We start from the raw sequence: 14,451 nt of genomic DNA on the forward strand, positions 1-14,451 counted from the left end.
GTGTGGGAGAGTGGGCAGGAGGGAGGGTAGAGTGGGAAATATCACCTAAATCTGTAGATTTGAATTATATGAAATTTGTTTACCTAAATTTAAAAAAGGAAAAATAGTATTCTTGCTTCCTTATACTAGGCTTGGCACCCTCTGTCTCTCCCTGTCTGTCTGTGACTCTGCCTCTCAAATATAAATTAATCTTTAAAAAGAAATTAGTTGACCAAAAATGCCTAGGTTTATTTATGGACTATTTTGTCCATTCTGTTAGTCTATGTATCTATACGTATGCCAGTACCTCACTGTCTATGTTGTGGCAGTCTTGTGGCAAGTTTAAAATCAGAAGTGTGAATCCTCAAAATTATGTTCTTTTTTCTGCATAATTTTGTCCATTATTAACCCATTCCATATCTAAGTGAATTTGTGCAGTGTTTTGTCAAATTATGTTTTAAATATTTGTCAAAAAATAATGGAAATTATATCCTATTATAGTTTTAACTATTTTATGATTATTTTAAGATTTACATTTATATAAATGATGTCTAATGAACATCTGTTTCTCTGAATATGTATATAGCATGTACTTGTTTCCTTGCTGCTCTTTTCATTTTTTTATTTGTTGAATTCTTTATTTAGTGGAGCCTTTGAAGATAATGTAAATTAAAAATATTTTATCTCTGGGGCTGGCACTGTGGCTCAGCGGGTTAAAGCCCTGGCCTGAAGCACCGGCATCCCATATGGGTACCGGTTCTAGTCCTGGCTACTCCTCTTCTGATCCAGCTCTCTGCTATGGCCTGGGAAAGCAGTGGAGGATGGCCCAAGTCCTTGGGCCCCTGCACCCATGTGAGAGACCCAGAAGAAACTCCTGGCTCCAGGCTTCAGATTGGTGCAGCTCTGGCCATTGCAGCCAATTGGGGAGTGAACCATGGGATGGAAGACCTCTCTCTCTCTCTCTCTGCCTCTCTTCTATCTGTGTAACTCTCTTTCAAATAAATAAATAAAATCTTTAAAAATGATAAAATAAATGGATTCCTCTTTATGCTATTCTAGCAATTTGATGCCTTTAAAAAAAAATATGTTATCTCAAAAAAGGAAATCCCTGGTAGACGAAAGTTACAAATGTGAATGTTAATAAAGTGATGTTTACTAATAAAATATTAATCCATTCCATTCCACAAGAAAGATATTTGGAGTTTTGACACTGAAACTGTAGATCAGCTTGGTAATATTGCCAAAGTGTACATTCTTGAACATGAGGTATTTTGGAGTTACTTACTCTGTTTATTTTTCTGACGTCACTCTTGGCCCAATTTTGCTTTCTTTATTTAAAAAAAAGTTTACAAAATGTTGACTGCTGTATAGTATATTAATGTAAATCCAGATCTTTACATTCTCTTTGTTATGTGATATATTGGTTTTGCAGTACTTAACAAGAGTTGAGCGTTTATTTATCTGCATTTGAAATATGTCCAGGCCTGCGTTGTCGCTCACTAGGCTAATCCTCCGCCTGCAACACCAGCACACCAGGTTCTAGTCCCGGTTGGGGCACCAGATTCTGTCCCGGTTGCCCCTCTTCCAGGCCAGCTCTCTACTGTGGCCCAGGAGTGCAGTGGAGGATGGCCCAAGTGCTTGGGCCTTGCACCCGCGTGGGAGATCAGGATAAGCACCTGGCTCCTGGCTTCGGATCAGCAGGGTGCACCGGCCGCAGCGGCCACTGGGGGGTGAACCAATGGCAAAGGAAGACCTTTCTCTCTGTCTCTCTCTCACTGTCCACTCTGCCTGTCAAAACAAAAAAATAAATAAATAAAAAGAAAGAAAGAAAAAAAGAAATATGTTCAGATGGCTTTTCCTTGATGTTCCAACAAAATATTGTTTTCTTTCTTTTTTTGTTGTAGATACAATAGAGTCATTGTTTATTCTTTGAATACTGAAAGAAAATGGTAGCAGTAAATAGAGCTCTGAATTATTAGTTTTTATTTATATAAAGGGAAGGAAGAGGAGGGGTGACAGCAAGGAAGAGAGAGAGGCTAGTATCATTATGCTTAGTGATACTAATACTGTGTATGTGAAATACATGGAATTTGCTCTTTGTTCTGTGTTTACTTTCCAATCATGTTACCTTCTCTTATGTTAGTTGAGGAGCATATTCTTACTCCAATTAAGTTGGTATAGCTAAGTATTATTTCTCAAGCACATGTACTCAGTTGACCACTGGTAACTCTTTTCCTTTTGCTTTCCCAAGATAAGATCTTAATTTTAAAATATTAGAATTTTATTTAAGTAACAAATCATTATCCTGCACCACATTATTTACACAAGGTCATAGTCAAAGCGGAAGTTCTCTCCTCCCTTCAGAGAAAGGTACCTCCTTCTTTGATGGCCCATTCTTTCCACTGGGATCTCACTCACAGAGATCTTTCATTTAGGTTGTTTTTTTTTTGTTGTTGTTGTTTTTTTTCCAGAGTGTCTTGGCTTTCCATGTAGGCATCATTTTAAATGTATTAATAGTGAATATGGGAAAACTATTTCCCTTTTCTTTTTACTTTATTTCTAATCCTCAACTCAGCAGATTTTACTTCTGTGGATAGAATTAAGCATTTCTAAAATGGTATGTTATTTTTAGTGAAATCCTTAGAATTCAGAAAAATACTGAGTCTTCTTTTTTTCATGGCAGTATAGCTATCACATTAATAATAATAATCTTTTCTCCTTTCTACCTGGATATAATTAGACACATTGATCTGATTAAATCAAGGCATACCTGGAGTGATAATGTTCAAAAATAATTCACATTTAACCAAGTATGACAAGCTCATAATTAAGAAAAATTATGCCTACCAAGTCCTTCCATGAAACTGACTTAGTACCTGAGTTAGAGGGTCCCAATCTTACAAGAATAAAGAAGATTGTTTCATGGCAGAACAAAAACCTTTGACATTTTGGGAACATCTAGATAAGGGGTGTTTGCTCGATCTTCTGGGTAGCACAAACAAAAATAACATGTTATGGATGTTCTGAAAAGTCCAAATAAAGATTTTGTATGAATACTCATGGACAGAAGCTGCTAAAAGGTTGAAGGTGATGGATATAACTAATTTCTGATTCTATCATTACCCAATATTCTATCATTACCCAATCAAAACAACACATTGTGCCTCATAAATATCAACAAGTGTTGTGGATCAATAAAAAATATTTTGTTTTAAAAAAAAAGATTTGCAGAAAGGAAGACCTTTCTCTCTGTCTCTCTCTCTCACTGTCCACTCTGCCTGTCAAAAAAAAAAAAAAAAAAGATTTGCAGAAAACTAAAGGAGAATGACATGGCTAATTAACCCTATGAAAAAAATTAATCCAAATCTAATGAGAAGACCATTTGCTTTTTTTATATCAATAATCTTTGTTGAATTTTAACCTTTGTAGAAATGATCAGAAACTCAAAAATAAACTAAAAATTAGGTAGCAGATAATTTCAATACTATTTGGGGCAAAGTCACTTAAGGATTGCCAATTCCAGGAAAATATACTTAGTTCATCTCACCGTTTATTATAAAAGTCCCCAGACTTACTAAAGTTACTCAATTATTTTCATGTACTGATGCAAATGATTCCTATCCAGTGGAACAGAAAACCAAAAATTGTGTGTCCTCTTTGTCTCTAATCTGTTTCACACCAAATCACCAGTCTTATCCTAACAGGTTTTGTTGTTAAATTGTCTGTAAATATCTTCTTCTAGGATGCTCCAAATTGATAATAATGTCTTACTGGTTACTTCATTAATTAATAGGTTAATGAAATACTTGACATGTGTGCTTTTATATTTGCCAATCAATCATGTCTTTCATCTTTTTGAAAATTATACTTTGATAATTAATTTATCAAAATAGAAAACTGCCATGGTTAATATTCATCAATCAGTCCTAGTACATAATATAGTTAATGTATAATTATATATACTATACTATAATATAATATAATATATAAAATAATAAAATATTTTATAGAGAAAATGCTTACACTTTGTACAATCTGACAAAATCATCCCCTTTTTCTTTCTATCTGCTTTTTATGCTTGGTATGAAGGAAACATTTAATTTTATATTCAGCTGCTCCATGCTATGGAAAGAGCATTTTGGGGCAACTGTTGCTCATGTTTACTGATGATGAAAGTCTTGTGTGGTTAACATATTAACAGACTTTGAGTAATCAAAGACAATGTACTGGACTTGTCGGGCTGCAGCTTGCCAGAGAGAGTACACATATCTTCTTAAATACACATTATTGCCTCATTCTCAGGCAAAACTTGGATCAACCAAGACTTAAATCCACATAGAACCTATGCCTTTAGTTCCTTGCATAAGTACTATTTGTTTTAATGCTATGAATTCTCATTTCTAAATTGTATAAGAAAAACGTCTGAGAATATGACGTGAAAAACATAGATACCTCTCACACTGTTGCTATCTAAATAAGAGCAACTCTGTTATGTTATAAAATTAGGAAGGTGTTCAATCATATTCCCAATTTGAATTGAATACTAACCAAGCACTCCTTGAGAGGTGGATCAGAACTGATCCCATGCTAAAAATCAGCCCTTTCATTCAGACATGCATTGTGGTTCAGAAATATTAACCCAAGATTTTATGTCTTCATTATGAGTCATCTTTTTATTTTCTTTATGACCACAGGAAAAATAAAAATAAAATTCTGTTTCATTGTCACTTTTTAACATCTTCATTGTAAACTATTTGGGAAACTTGGAGGCATCACAGTACTTAGTCTCAAAATATGCTTCAAAGTTACAGTAAAGAAAACAACATGACCTAGCATACAAATAGATACATAGATCAATGGGACAGAATAGGGAACACAGAAATAAATCTATACTATTATGGCCAACTAGTTTTTCACAAATGTGCCAGGACCAAATGATGGAGAAAAAAAGTCTTTTTAATAAATGAGCTATGTGGGGCTGGCTGTGGTGTAGCAGGTAAAGTCGCCACCTGTGGTGCCCATATCTCATACGGATGCCAGTTCAAGTCTCAGCTGCTCCACTTCCGATCCAGCTCTCTGCTATGGCGTGGGAAAGCAGTAGAAGACGGATGAAGTGCTTAGGCCCCTGCACCCGTGTGGGGGGTCTGGATGAAGCTCCTGGCTCCTGGCTTCGGATCAGCTCAGCTCTGGGCATTGCCGCCAATTGAGGAGTGAACCACCGAATGGAAGACCTCTCTCTCTCTCTCTCTCTCTCTCTCTCTCTCTCTCTCTCTCTCTTTTATCTCTCTGTGTAACTCTTTCAAATAAATAAATAAATCTTTTTTAAAAAGTGTACAGAAGATTTGAATAGACATTTCTCAAAAGAACACATGCAAAAGGCCAACAGGCATGTGCAAAAATGTTGAATATCACTAATTGCTAAGAAAATGCTGATAAAATCACAATGATATATCATCTTACCCCAGTTAGTATGACAATGCCAAGAAGAAAAAAATAGCAAATGTTGGTATGCTTGCACAGAAAGGAGAGCTGTACACTGTTGAGAGGAATGTAGACTAATTCAACTATTATGGGAAACAATACTAAGTTTCCTTGGAAAGCTTGAAACAAGAGATGGCATTTTGGTACAGCAGGTTAAACCACTACTTGCAATGTTAGTATTGCTTATAAGAGTGCTGGTTTGAGTCCCACCTACTTTGCTTTCAATCTAACTTCCTGCTTATGCACCTGGAAACGTAGCAGAGGCTGGCCTAAGTACTTGGTTCCTGTCACCTATGTGTGAGACCAAGGAAGGAGTTCCAGGCTTCTGGTATCAGCCTGGCCTGTTGTTATCTTATGATTTTATTTTTGTCCACATCTTTTAATTTGTCTCCATATATATGCTATTTTATTCTTTCAATGTAGTCTACAATATAATCCATGAAGTCAGTCATTAATTTCAACTTTGTAGTTCAGTCTGAATTCAGAAATTAAGTCAGAATTAGAATATAGATGTGTCTGAATAGGGATATTAACTATTACAGAAAGTTGGCAAGCATGACCATTATAAATTCAACCATATAGTCAATACAATTCCAAACAATAGCCAGTAGGACTATGAGGATGAGTAACTTGATAAAAGGATTTCAAAGTTTTACATAGAACAAATGATGAGTTTATTACTGCAAATGGAAAAACAGAAAGGAGGAGCAATCAATGATAGTAGTTGTTAAAATATTCTATTAAACACAATAATTCAAACAATTCAATATTTATGAAAGAATTGACCAGTAACTCAATGGAATAAAATATAAAGAAGCCTTAGTACATATGACACTTTAATACTTGATAGAGGTAGCAATTTTTATTGTTAGGAAAATAAATGATAATGGGCTTATTAGAAAGGGAAAAAAGTCCATTTAGATACCTATTTCCCAAACAATATACAGCACAGTAATCAGACAGATTTCCATGTAAAAATTTGATCCAGAGTGCAGGTGTTTTCTCTGGTGGTTAAGATGGTAGTCAAGTGGCCAGCATGGTGGCATAGCAGGTAAAGCTGCTGCCAGGTACTCCTGCATCCCATGTGGGCACCTGTTTGCGTCCTGGCTGCTCCATTTTTGATCCAGATCCCTGCTAATGGATCAGGAAAGGCAATGGAATATGACCCAAGTGCTTGGGCCCCTGCCACCAACGTGGGAGACCTGGATGAAGCTCTTTGTTCCTATATTTGATCTAACCAGCTCTCTCTCTCTCTCTCTCTCTCTCTCTCTCTCTTCTCTCTCTCCTTCTTCTTCTTCTCCTTCTCCTTCTTCTCTCTCTCTCTCTCCCTCCCCCCCCTCTCTCTTCTCTCTCTCCTTCTTCTTCTTCTCCTTCTTCTCTCTCTCTCTCTCCCTCCCTCCCCCTCTGTAACACTTACTTTCAAATAAATAAGTAAATATTTGATTTAAAAAAAAAAAACTGATGCTAGTTAAAACACGTGTGTCCCATGTCCCTTACTAGGGTCTGTGGGTCTGTAATCCAGCTCCAGTCCTGACTCCAACTTCTTGCTACTGCACACCCTGAGAGGCAACAGTAATGCTTCTGGTTATTGAGTTCTTGCTGCCCAAGTGAGAGACCTGGATTGATTCCTGGCCCCCAGCTTCAGCCTGGCCCAACCCACGCTTTTGCAAGCATCTCTCTGTCCCAATGATGTTCTCTCTCTCTCTCTCTCTATCTATCTCCTTTCTCTCTCTCTCTCTCTTTCTCTCTCTCAATTGAACTTAAAAAAAAAAATTGAAAACCAGAGCTTTATAGGACAGCAGCACCATAAAGATCTACTCCTTTACAGTCACACCCATCCCCTTGCTTTTCCCCTCACCCCTACCGTTTCTCCTCTGAATGTTGTATAGAAAGTATGTGACCTTTTGAGAGGGCCGTTTTTCTCTTCATTTAGCACAGTGTCTTTGAGATCAACTCAAGCTGTGCATGTCACAGTTCCCTCTTATGAGTGTTGTCCCGAGGTAGTCTCTGGTGTGGATATACCATAAGCTGTTAAACCCCTACCAATGCACATTCTGATTGTTTGGAAGCACTGTTTTCTTTTTCCCATATTCTTGTGGGTTGATTGAACATTTTTTGAAATTCTAATTTATAGTATAGTTTTTTTATAGTGTTTCCGAGTGTATGTCTTTTTATAGCATTTTTAGGGATTTTAAAAGTGCTACAGGGCCGGCACCGTGGCTCACTTGGTTAATCCTCCACCTGCGGCGCCGGCATCTCATATGAGCACTGGGTTCTACTCCCAGTTGCTCCTCTTCCAGTCTAGCTTTCTGCTGTGGCCTGGGAAAGCAGTGGAGGATGGCCCAAGTGCTTGGGTGCCTGCACCCGTGTGGGAGACCAGGAAGAAGCACCTGGCTCCTGGCTTCAGATTGGCATAGCTCCGGCCATAGCGGCCATTTAGGGGGTGAACCAACAGAAGGAAGACCTTTCTCTCTGTCTCTCTCTCTCACTGTCTAACTCTATATGTCAAATAAAAAGTAAAATAGAATAAAATAAAAGTGCTAGGACTAGGGCCAATGCTGTGGCTTAGTAGATTAAGCTTCTAACTGTGGTGCCTCTTCTTATCTGGCTCTCTGCTATCATCTGATATAGTAGTGGAGGATGGCCTAAGTACTTGGGCCCATACACCCATGTGGGAGACCCAAAAAAAGCTCTTGGCTCCTGGCTTCAGATTGGCTCAGCTCTGGCCATTGTGGCCATTTAAGAAGTGAACCAATAGATGGAAGACCTTTCTTTCTGTCTCTTCCTCTCTCTGTCTCTAATTCTGCCTCCCAAATAAATAAATAAATCTTTTTTTAAAAAGTGCTATGAACAATAAAAACATTTTAGAAAGGCTTTTAAATTGATAAATAACAAGCAAAAATACAGAGTTGTAAATGCTGCACATTTATTCAACATACAAATTTCATGAATTCTCTTCCCTTCTTTCTCTCTCTATCCTCTCTCTTTGTTGTTTGGATCTTTGTTCTTTTTTCCTGGAGAAGTTCAACTGATGAAGTCTATAAATTTGCATTTTCAAGCATTCCCTTGTTCAGATTCTAAACAGAAGAAGAAAAAGTACAACTGTTGAGGGAATTCTGCAACCTAGTAAAATAACAATTTTTAATATTTGTATTGTAAATACTGGAACTTAATTGTTTTTGATTATTTTTAATGATAGGATTGTTTTCAGTTTTTCCTATTTTAAAATGGAGAACCAAAGGTCTTATAACAAATGCCATATTATCAATTAACCTAAAGAAATTTCTTATAGATCACATATCTCATGCTGTGCTATGTGGATAACCACAATGATAGATTTCCTGATCTTAACTAGTATACTACATTCAGGGATATCCCAGAAACATAGGGGTGAAAATATATCATCACTGGATACAGAACATAAAGTAAATATTAGCTGGTATAGTTCATTTGTGTGGAAAATTCTTAGATTCATTTAAAAATAAGTAATCTCAGACACCAGTAACTATGATTTACTTGCATTTTTACTCTTAAATTCTGCAAAATATTGCATATACTTAATTCATAAACTGCAGGGTTTTTATAATATGGAAATGACACGTTTGACTTAAGAAGCATCCTTGTGTAGTGAATGGAAATGCTTGCTTATTTTCTTTACATTATCATTAGATTTTGTTGTTTATACTTTACCAGCACTGCAGGGGGCATTGTATTCTTCAATGGTGAATTCATCTGCAATGCAAAAGTGGTTGGGTAGAAAGAATGAAACTGTTCACAAATAGGCACCTAGTCAGTTAATTGTCAATAAATTATGTGATAAGAAAGAAAAGACAAGGCTTATCCGTATAGTTTCAATATAAATGACACAATGACTTACTTCTCCACTAAGCTGTTTGGGGGAGAAGACCAAAAGAAAATCAGACTTGGGCACAGAATTGAAGGACAGCCCACACAGATGGTGGTTTGTATATAAATATAAGCCTCTAGGTAGTCTCATTTCACACCTGTGATTTTTATCCTTGCTCTATACCTTCCTTTACAAATCTTGCTTTAATTTGATAAAGAAGTAAAATGCAACACTATCAGCATGCTATATTGCTGGTAAAAATCTGGTTTGCCATCATGTGCAATGGAAAAATTTTCTGATATATTACAAATTTCAACCTTTGTGAAACTATGCAAAGCACAAGTCAAAAACAGAACAAAGTCTCCCATGACAAATCAGTACTGATAGTTGTTGGGTTTTTTTGCTGTTTGTTTGTTTGTTTTGGTTATTGGTATTTCAAAAACTCTTTTTGGAATACTTTGGCACAGCACAAATAATTTTGTAGGGAAATTTAAATAGAAGACAATGCCTATTGCTTTATGATTAATTTATAAGAATAGCTCTAAGATTTGTTTAGAGGGGCACATAAGAGGTAATACAAGAACATGGTTATTCAGAGACCATAAACTCACTTTTTCTTCCAGTGAAAGATTGTGGAGTTTTGTTTTAGTTAAGGCAACTCTGTACTTGGTTAGTCATAATTCCCTATTCCCTATCAAAGCTCTTCATGTCTAAATGCCACTCACCTGTCTCATAATAATCGTAGGCTTTTACTGTAGCTGGTTTTAAATTCTCTATTTGGATGTCTTGCTCCACCAAGAAGGAGAAACTCAGGGTTTTATTAGTTAGCTAGAGAGAAAGAAAAACTAAATTTGAATCAAAGATTAACTAATTTACTAGTTATCACCTTTTCTTCTTTTTTCTTCTAAAGCATTTACTTATATATTTGAAAGGGAGAGTGACAGAGAGAAAAGAGAGAAAAGGATCTTCTGTCCAGTGATTCTCTCCCTAAATGCCTGCAACAGCCAAGGCTAGAAGCCAAGAGCCAGAAGCTCCATCTAGGTCTCCCACATAGGTAACAGGAGCTATCATTTGTTGCTTCCAAGGTACATTAGCAGGAAGAAGGATGGGAAGCATTGAGTAACAGGGACTGGAACTGACACTCTGGTCTGGGATGTGAAGTTCCAAGCAAGGGTTTAGTCTACTATATCACAACGCTTGCCCCACCACCCTCTGTTCTTAAGATATCATCAAACCTTGTTATTATGCTACCCATCTGTACCAAATGTAGGCAAGAATGAGGGCCTGCATAACATACCCACTGACAGATAAAAGAAGGATAAGAGTCAATTCTAGGGGCCAGCGCTGTGGCTCAGTAGGTTAATCCTCGGCCTGTGGTGCCGGCATCCCATACGGGTGCCAGTTCTAGTCCCAGCTGCTCCTCTTCCAGTCCAGCTCTCTGCTATGGCCTGGGAAAGCAGTGGAGGATGGCCCAAGTGCTTGAACCTGTGCACCCGTGTGAGAGACCATGAAGAAGCTCCTGGCTCCTGGCTTCAGATCGGCGCAGCTCTGGCTGTTGCAGCCATTTGGGTAGTGAACCATCAGATGGAAGACCTCTCTCTCTGTCTCTCCCTCTCACTGTCTGTAACTCTACTTGTCAAAACTTAAAAAAAGAGAGAGTCAATTCTATGTACAGTTAAATGTAGGAAATTGAGCCTTGTTGACCAATCCAGGCCTCATCTCTCTTTAGGCTGTTTTTCTTCCTGCATGTACATGTGAAAAGCCCTATTTGGAGTCTGAATTGACTTGTCAGTATTTCTCCTAGTTCTCAAACATTCAGAAGAATCTCAGAGTCTTACCTCTTCAAAGTAAATTAGGACATGGTTGGTGCTCACTTCAGTCCTCTGAATATGAGGCTGTTCTTGGAGCTATTGACAAAGGGGAAAAGCCAGAAATATGGAATGAGGAAATTTTATTCCAGAAAATTCCAGGCATTTATCATCTAAATGACTTCTCTGGTGCATCCCAACTGCCAATTTTGATTTATTCATGAGTAACAGTAATAATGACAATAGCAGTATTTATGTTTGTATATGCAGATACATATATGAGTTATGGTACATATATGTATGCTATAAATGTACTTGCATATACAAATATACAAGAAAAAATAAATTTTCAAAAAAATTTACGTGTACCTATTATGAAAAAACCTATATGAAAGTACCTATTATGAAAAAACTATGCAGGGTTCAAATTATTTTTGCACCAAAATAAACTTAACTTTTAATTCCATCTTTTCATGAACTTTCTGATATGTATGCATGTTTGTATCTATCTATCTATATAAACCATTTTTTCTTTCTTTTTTAACTAGATTTTTTTGCTTTATTTTTTAAAATTTTACTTAAGTTACACAAGCTTTATGTATTTCTTATTTCTTATATAGAGATTTAGGAACATAGTGACACTCCCACCCCACCCTCCCTCTTGCCAATGCTCCACCCCTTCCTCTTCTTCCCTCTCCCATTTCCACTCTTAATTTTTACAAAGATCTATTTTCAGTTTACTTGATGATCATAAAGTTAACCCTACTCTAAGTAAAAGATTTCAAAAAATAATATGAAGAAAGAAAACACTGTTCCTCAAGGGAAAAGACAAGGGCTCTAAACAATCATTGAATCTCAAAATGTACATTTCACTCCAATATATTACATTTTAGGTAAACTGTTAGTTACTTTGGATCAGGGAGACCATATGATATCTGTCTTTTTGGGACTAGTTTATTTCACTCTGTATAATGATTTCCAGTTGCGTCCATCTTCTTGCAAAAAGACAGGATTCCATTTTTTATTTACAGCTGAGTAGTATTCCATAGCATGTGTGTATATAAATACACACTATAATTTTTTGTCTAGTCAACAGCTGATGGACATCTGGGTTGATTCCTTGTCTTAGCTATTGTGAATTGTGCCGCAATGAACATGGGTGTGGAGATAACTCTTTCAGAATGCTGGTTTCTTTTGGTTTCGGTAAATTCCTAGGAGTGGGATGGCTGGATCATATGGTAGGTTTATATTCAGATTTCTGAGGTATCTCCACACTGTCTTCCACAGTGGCTACACCAGTTAGCATTCCCACCAACAGTGAGATTAGGGGACCTTTTTCCCCTCATCCTTGCCAGAACTTGTTGTTTGTTGATTTCTGTATGGTTTTTATTTGCACTTCCCTGAAGGCTAGCGATCCTAAACATTTTTTCAAGTGTCCCTTGGCCATTTGAATTTCCTCTCTTGAAAAATGCCTGTTCAAGTCCTCTGTCCATTTCTTAACTGGATTGTTTGTTTTGTTGTTACTGAGTTTATTGATCTCTTTATAGGTTCCAGATGTTAACCCTTTATCCATTGCATAGTTTACAAATATTTTCTCCTGTTCTATTAGTTGCCCTTTCACTTTGCGAAGTGTTCCTTTTGCAGTGCAGAAGCTTCGCAGCTTGATGTAATCCCATTTGTCATTTTGACTTTGATTGTCTGTGCTTCTGGGGTCTTTTCCAAGAAGTGTTTGCCTATTTCAATGTCTTGCAGAGTTTCCCCAATGTCCTCTAGTAATTTGATAGTAGTGGGTCATAGATGTAGGCCTTTTATATATTTTGAGTGGATTTTTGTGTAAGGTGTAAGGTAGGGGTCTAGTTTCCTACTTCTGCGCATGGAGATCCAGTTTTCCCAGCACCATTTGTTGAAGACTGTCCTTGCTCCAGGGATTGATCATAACTCCTATGTCAAAGATAAGTTGGATGTAGATGTGTGGATTTCTATTCTGTTCCATTTGTCTACACATCTGTTTTTCTGCCAGTACCAGACTGTTTTGATTATGTTTTGAAATCAGATATTGGGATGCCCCAAGCTTTGTTTTTGTTATATAATATTGCTTTAGCTACAAACAGTCTCCTGTGTTTCCATATGAATTTTAGCTTCATTTTTTTCCAGATCTGCAAAGAGTGTCATTGGTGTTTTGATTGGGATCGCATTGAATTTGTAATTGCTTTAGAGAGTATGGACATTTTGACGATGTTGATTCTTCCAATCCATGAACATGGAAGATTTTTCCATTTTTGAAAGTATTCTATTTCTTTATTTAATGTTTTGATAGCCTTGGTTAAATTTATTCCAAGGTGTTTAATTCTTTTTCTAGGTATTGTAAATGGAATTGATCTTAAAAGTTCTTTCTAATCCATGGTATTGTCTGTGTATACAAAGGCTATTGATTTGTCTGTGTTGATTTTATATCCTGCCACTTAACCAAACTCAAAATTTTATGAGTTCCAATAGTTTCTCAGTGGAATCTTTTGGATCCCCTACATATAGAATCATGTCATCTGCAAATAGATATATTTTTACTTCCTTCTTTCCAATTGTAGTTAGAAGATAATTCATTACGATGAGACTCAGTATTAAAATGATGGAAACACACTTTAAAGAAGAAAGTTTGAGAGAAGAAACCACTTGAGAGATAATTAAATAAAGCCAAATTGACTACCATAAGTGCCAATCAGCATGTGTCATGATTTTGCTATCTGTAGGGACTCAGGGCTTACCTTTTTCACTGATGTTTTCACAGGTATGAAGCCTGATACCATCTTCACATCAACAATGACCATATTAGATGTGGGTCGTTTCCCAGTATAACTATGAAGTCAAGGCATACAACGTTAGAATTAATTTAAGATAGAAATCTCCCTCCCTCCATGACTTCCATCTCTCAGTTTCTCTGCTTCTCTAATGGTTGTTTGGAAACTCCATCATTTTTATCTCACACTCTCAGATATGATGACCTCATATTTTCAGTGGCAAAACTTTTCAATAACAGTGAAGAAAAGCTTTCTTGTTAATAAGAATTCCATATTCATTATGTGTGATTTGGGACAATTGAGTTCTCACACTGAAGAAAACTAATTTCTCCATTTTATATAGAAGATATGCCCATGATTTAGGTTTTACCTAATGTTGATGTGAATCTGGAATGTCCTGTGAGCATCAGCTCCATCACAATTCTTGGGGACAGTAGCAACGTGCAAAGTGAAGGGCACATTCCCTTCTTTCTTGGGGAGGATATTGTATCTCAGGGATGTCTAAAATAAATTGAAAAAAATTTATCTTTGCACTCACATA

At 36.7% G+C, this 14,451-nt stretch overlaps 1 protein-coding gene across 1 annotated transcript in view; it reads right to left on the reverse strand.

Annotated features, from left to right (window-relative positions):
- Window positions 1–8,364: 8,364 nt before the first annotated feature.
- The window catches only part of LOC133761800 (pregnancy zone protein-like), a 68,943-nt gene continuing 62,856 nt past the window's right edge, over window positions 8,365–14,451 (reverse strand). The window contains exons 31-36 of the mRNA XM_062194646.1: window positions 14,281–14,411; window positions 13,878–13,968; window positions 11,146–11,214; window positions 10,033–10,135; window positions 9,151–9,192; window positions 8,365–8,537 (exon numbers count right to left, since the gene is read on the reverse strand). Of these exons, the coding sequence (XP_062050630.1) occupies window positions 8,515–8,537; window positions 9,151–9,192; window positions 10,033–10,135; window positions 11,146–11,214; window positions 13,878–13,968; window positions 14,281–14,411 (459 nt within the window). The 3' untranslated portion in view covers window positions 8,365–8,514. The remainder of the gene's footprint in view (window positions 8,538–9,150; window positions 9,193–10,032; window positions 10,136–11,145; window positions 11,215–13,877; window positions 13,969–14,280; window positions 14,412–14,451) is intronic.

Source organism: Lepus europaeus, chromosome 6 (assembly GCF_033115175.1).
Source record: "Lepus europaeus isolate LE1 chromosome 6, mLepTim1.pri, whole genome shotgun sequence".
NCBI classification, from domain to species: domain Eukaryota; kingdom Metazoa; phylum Chordata; class Mammalia; order Lagomorpha; family Leporidae; genus Lepus; species Lepus europaeus.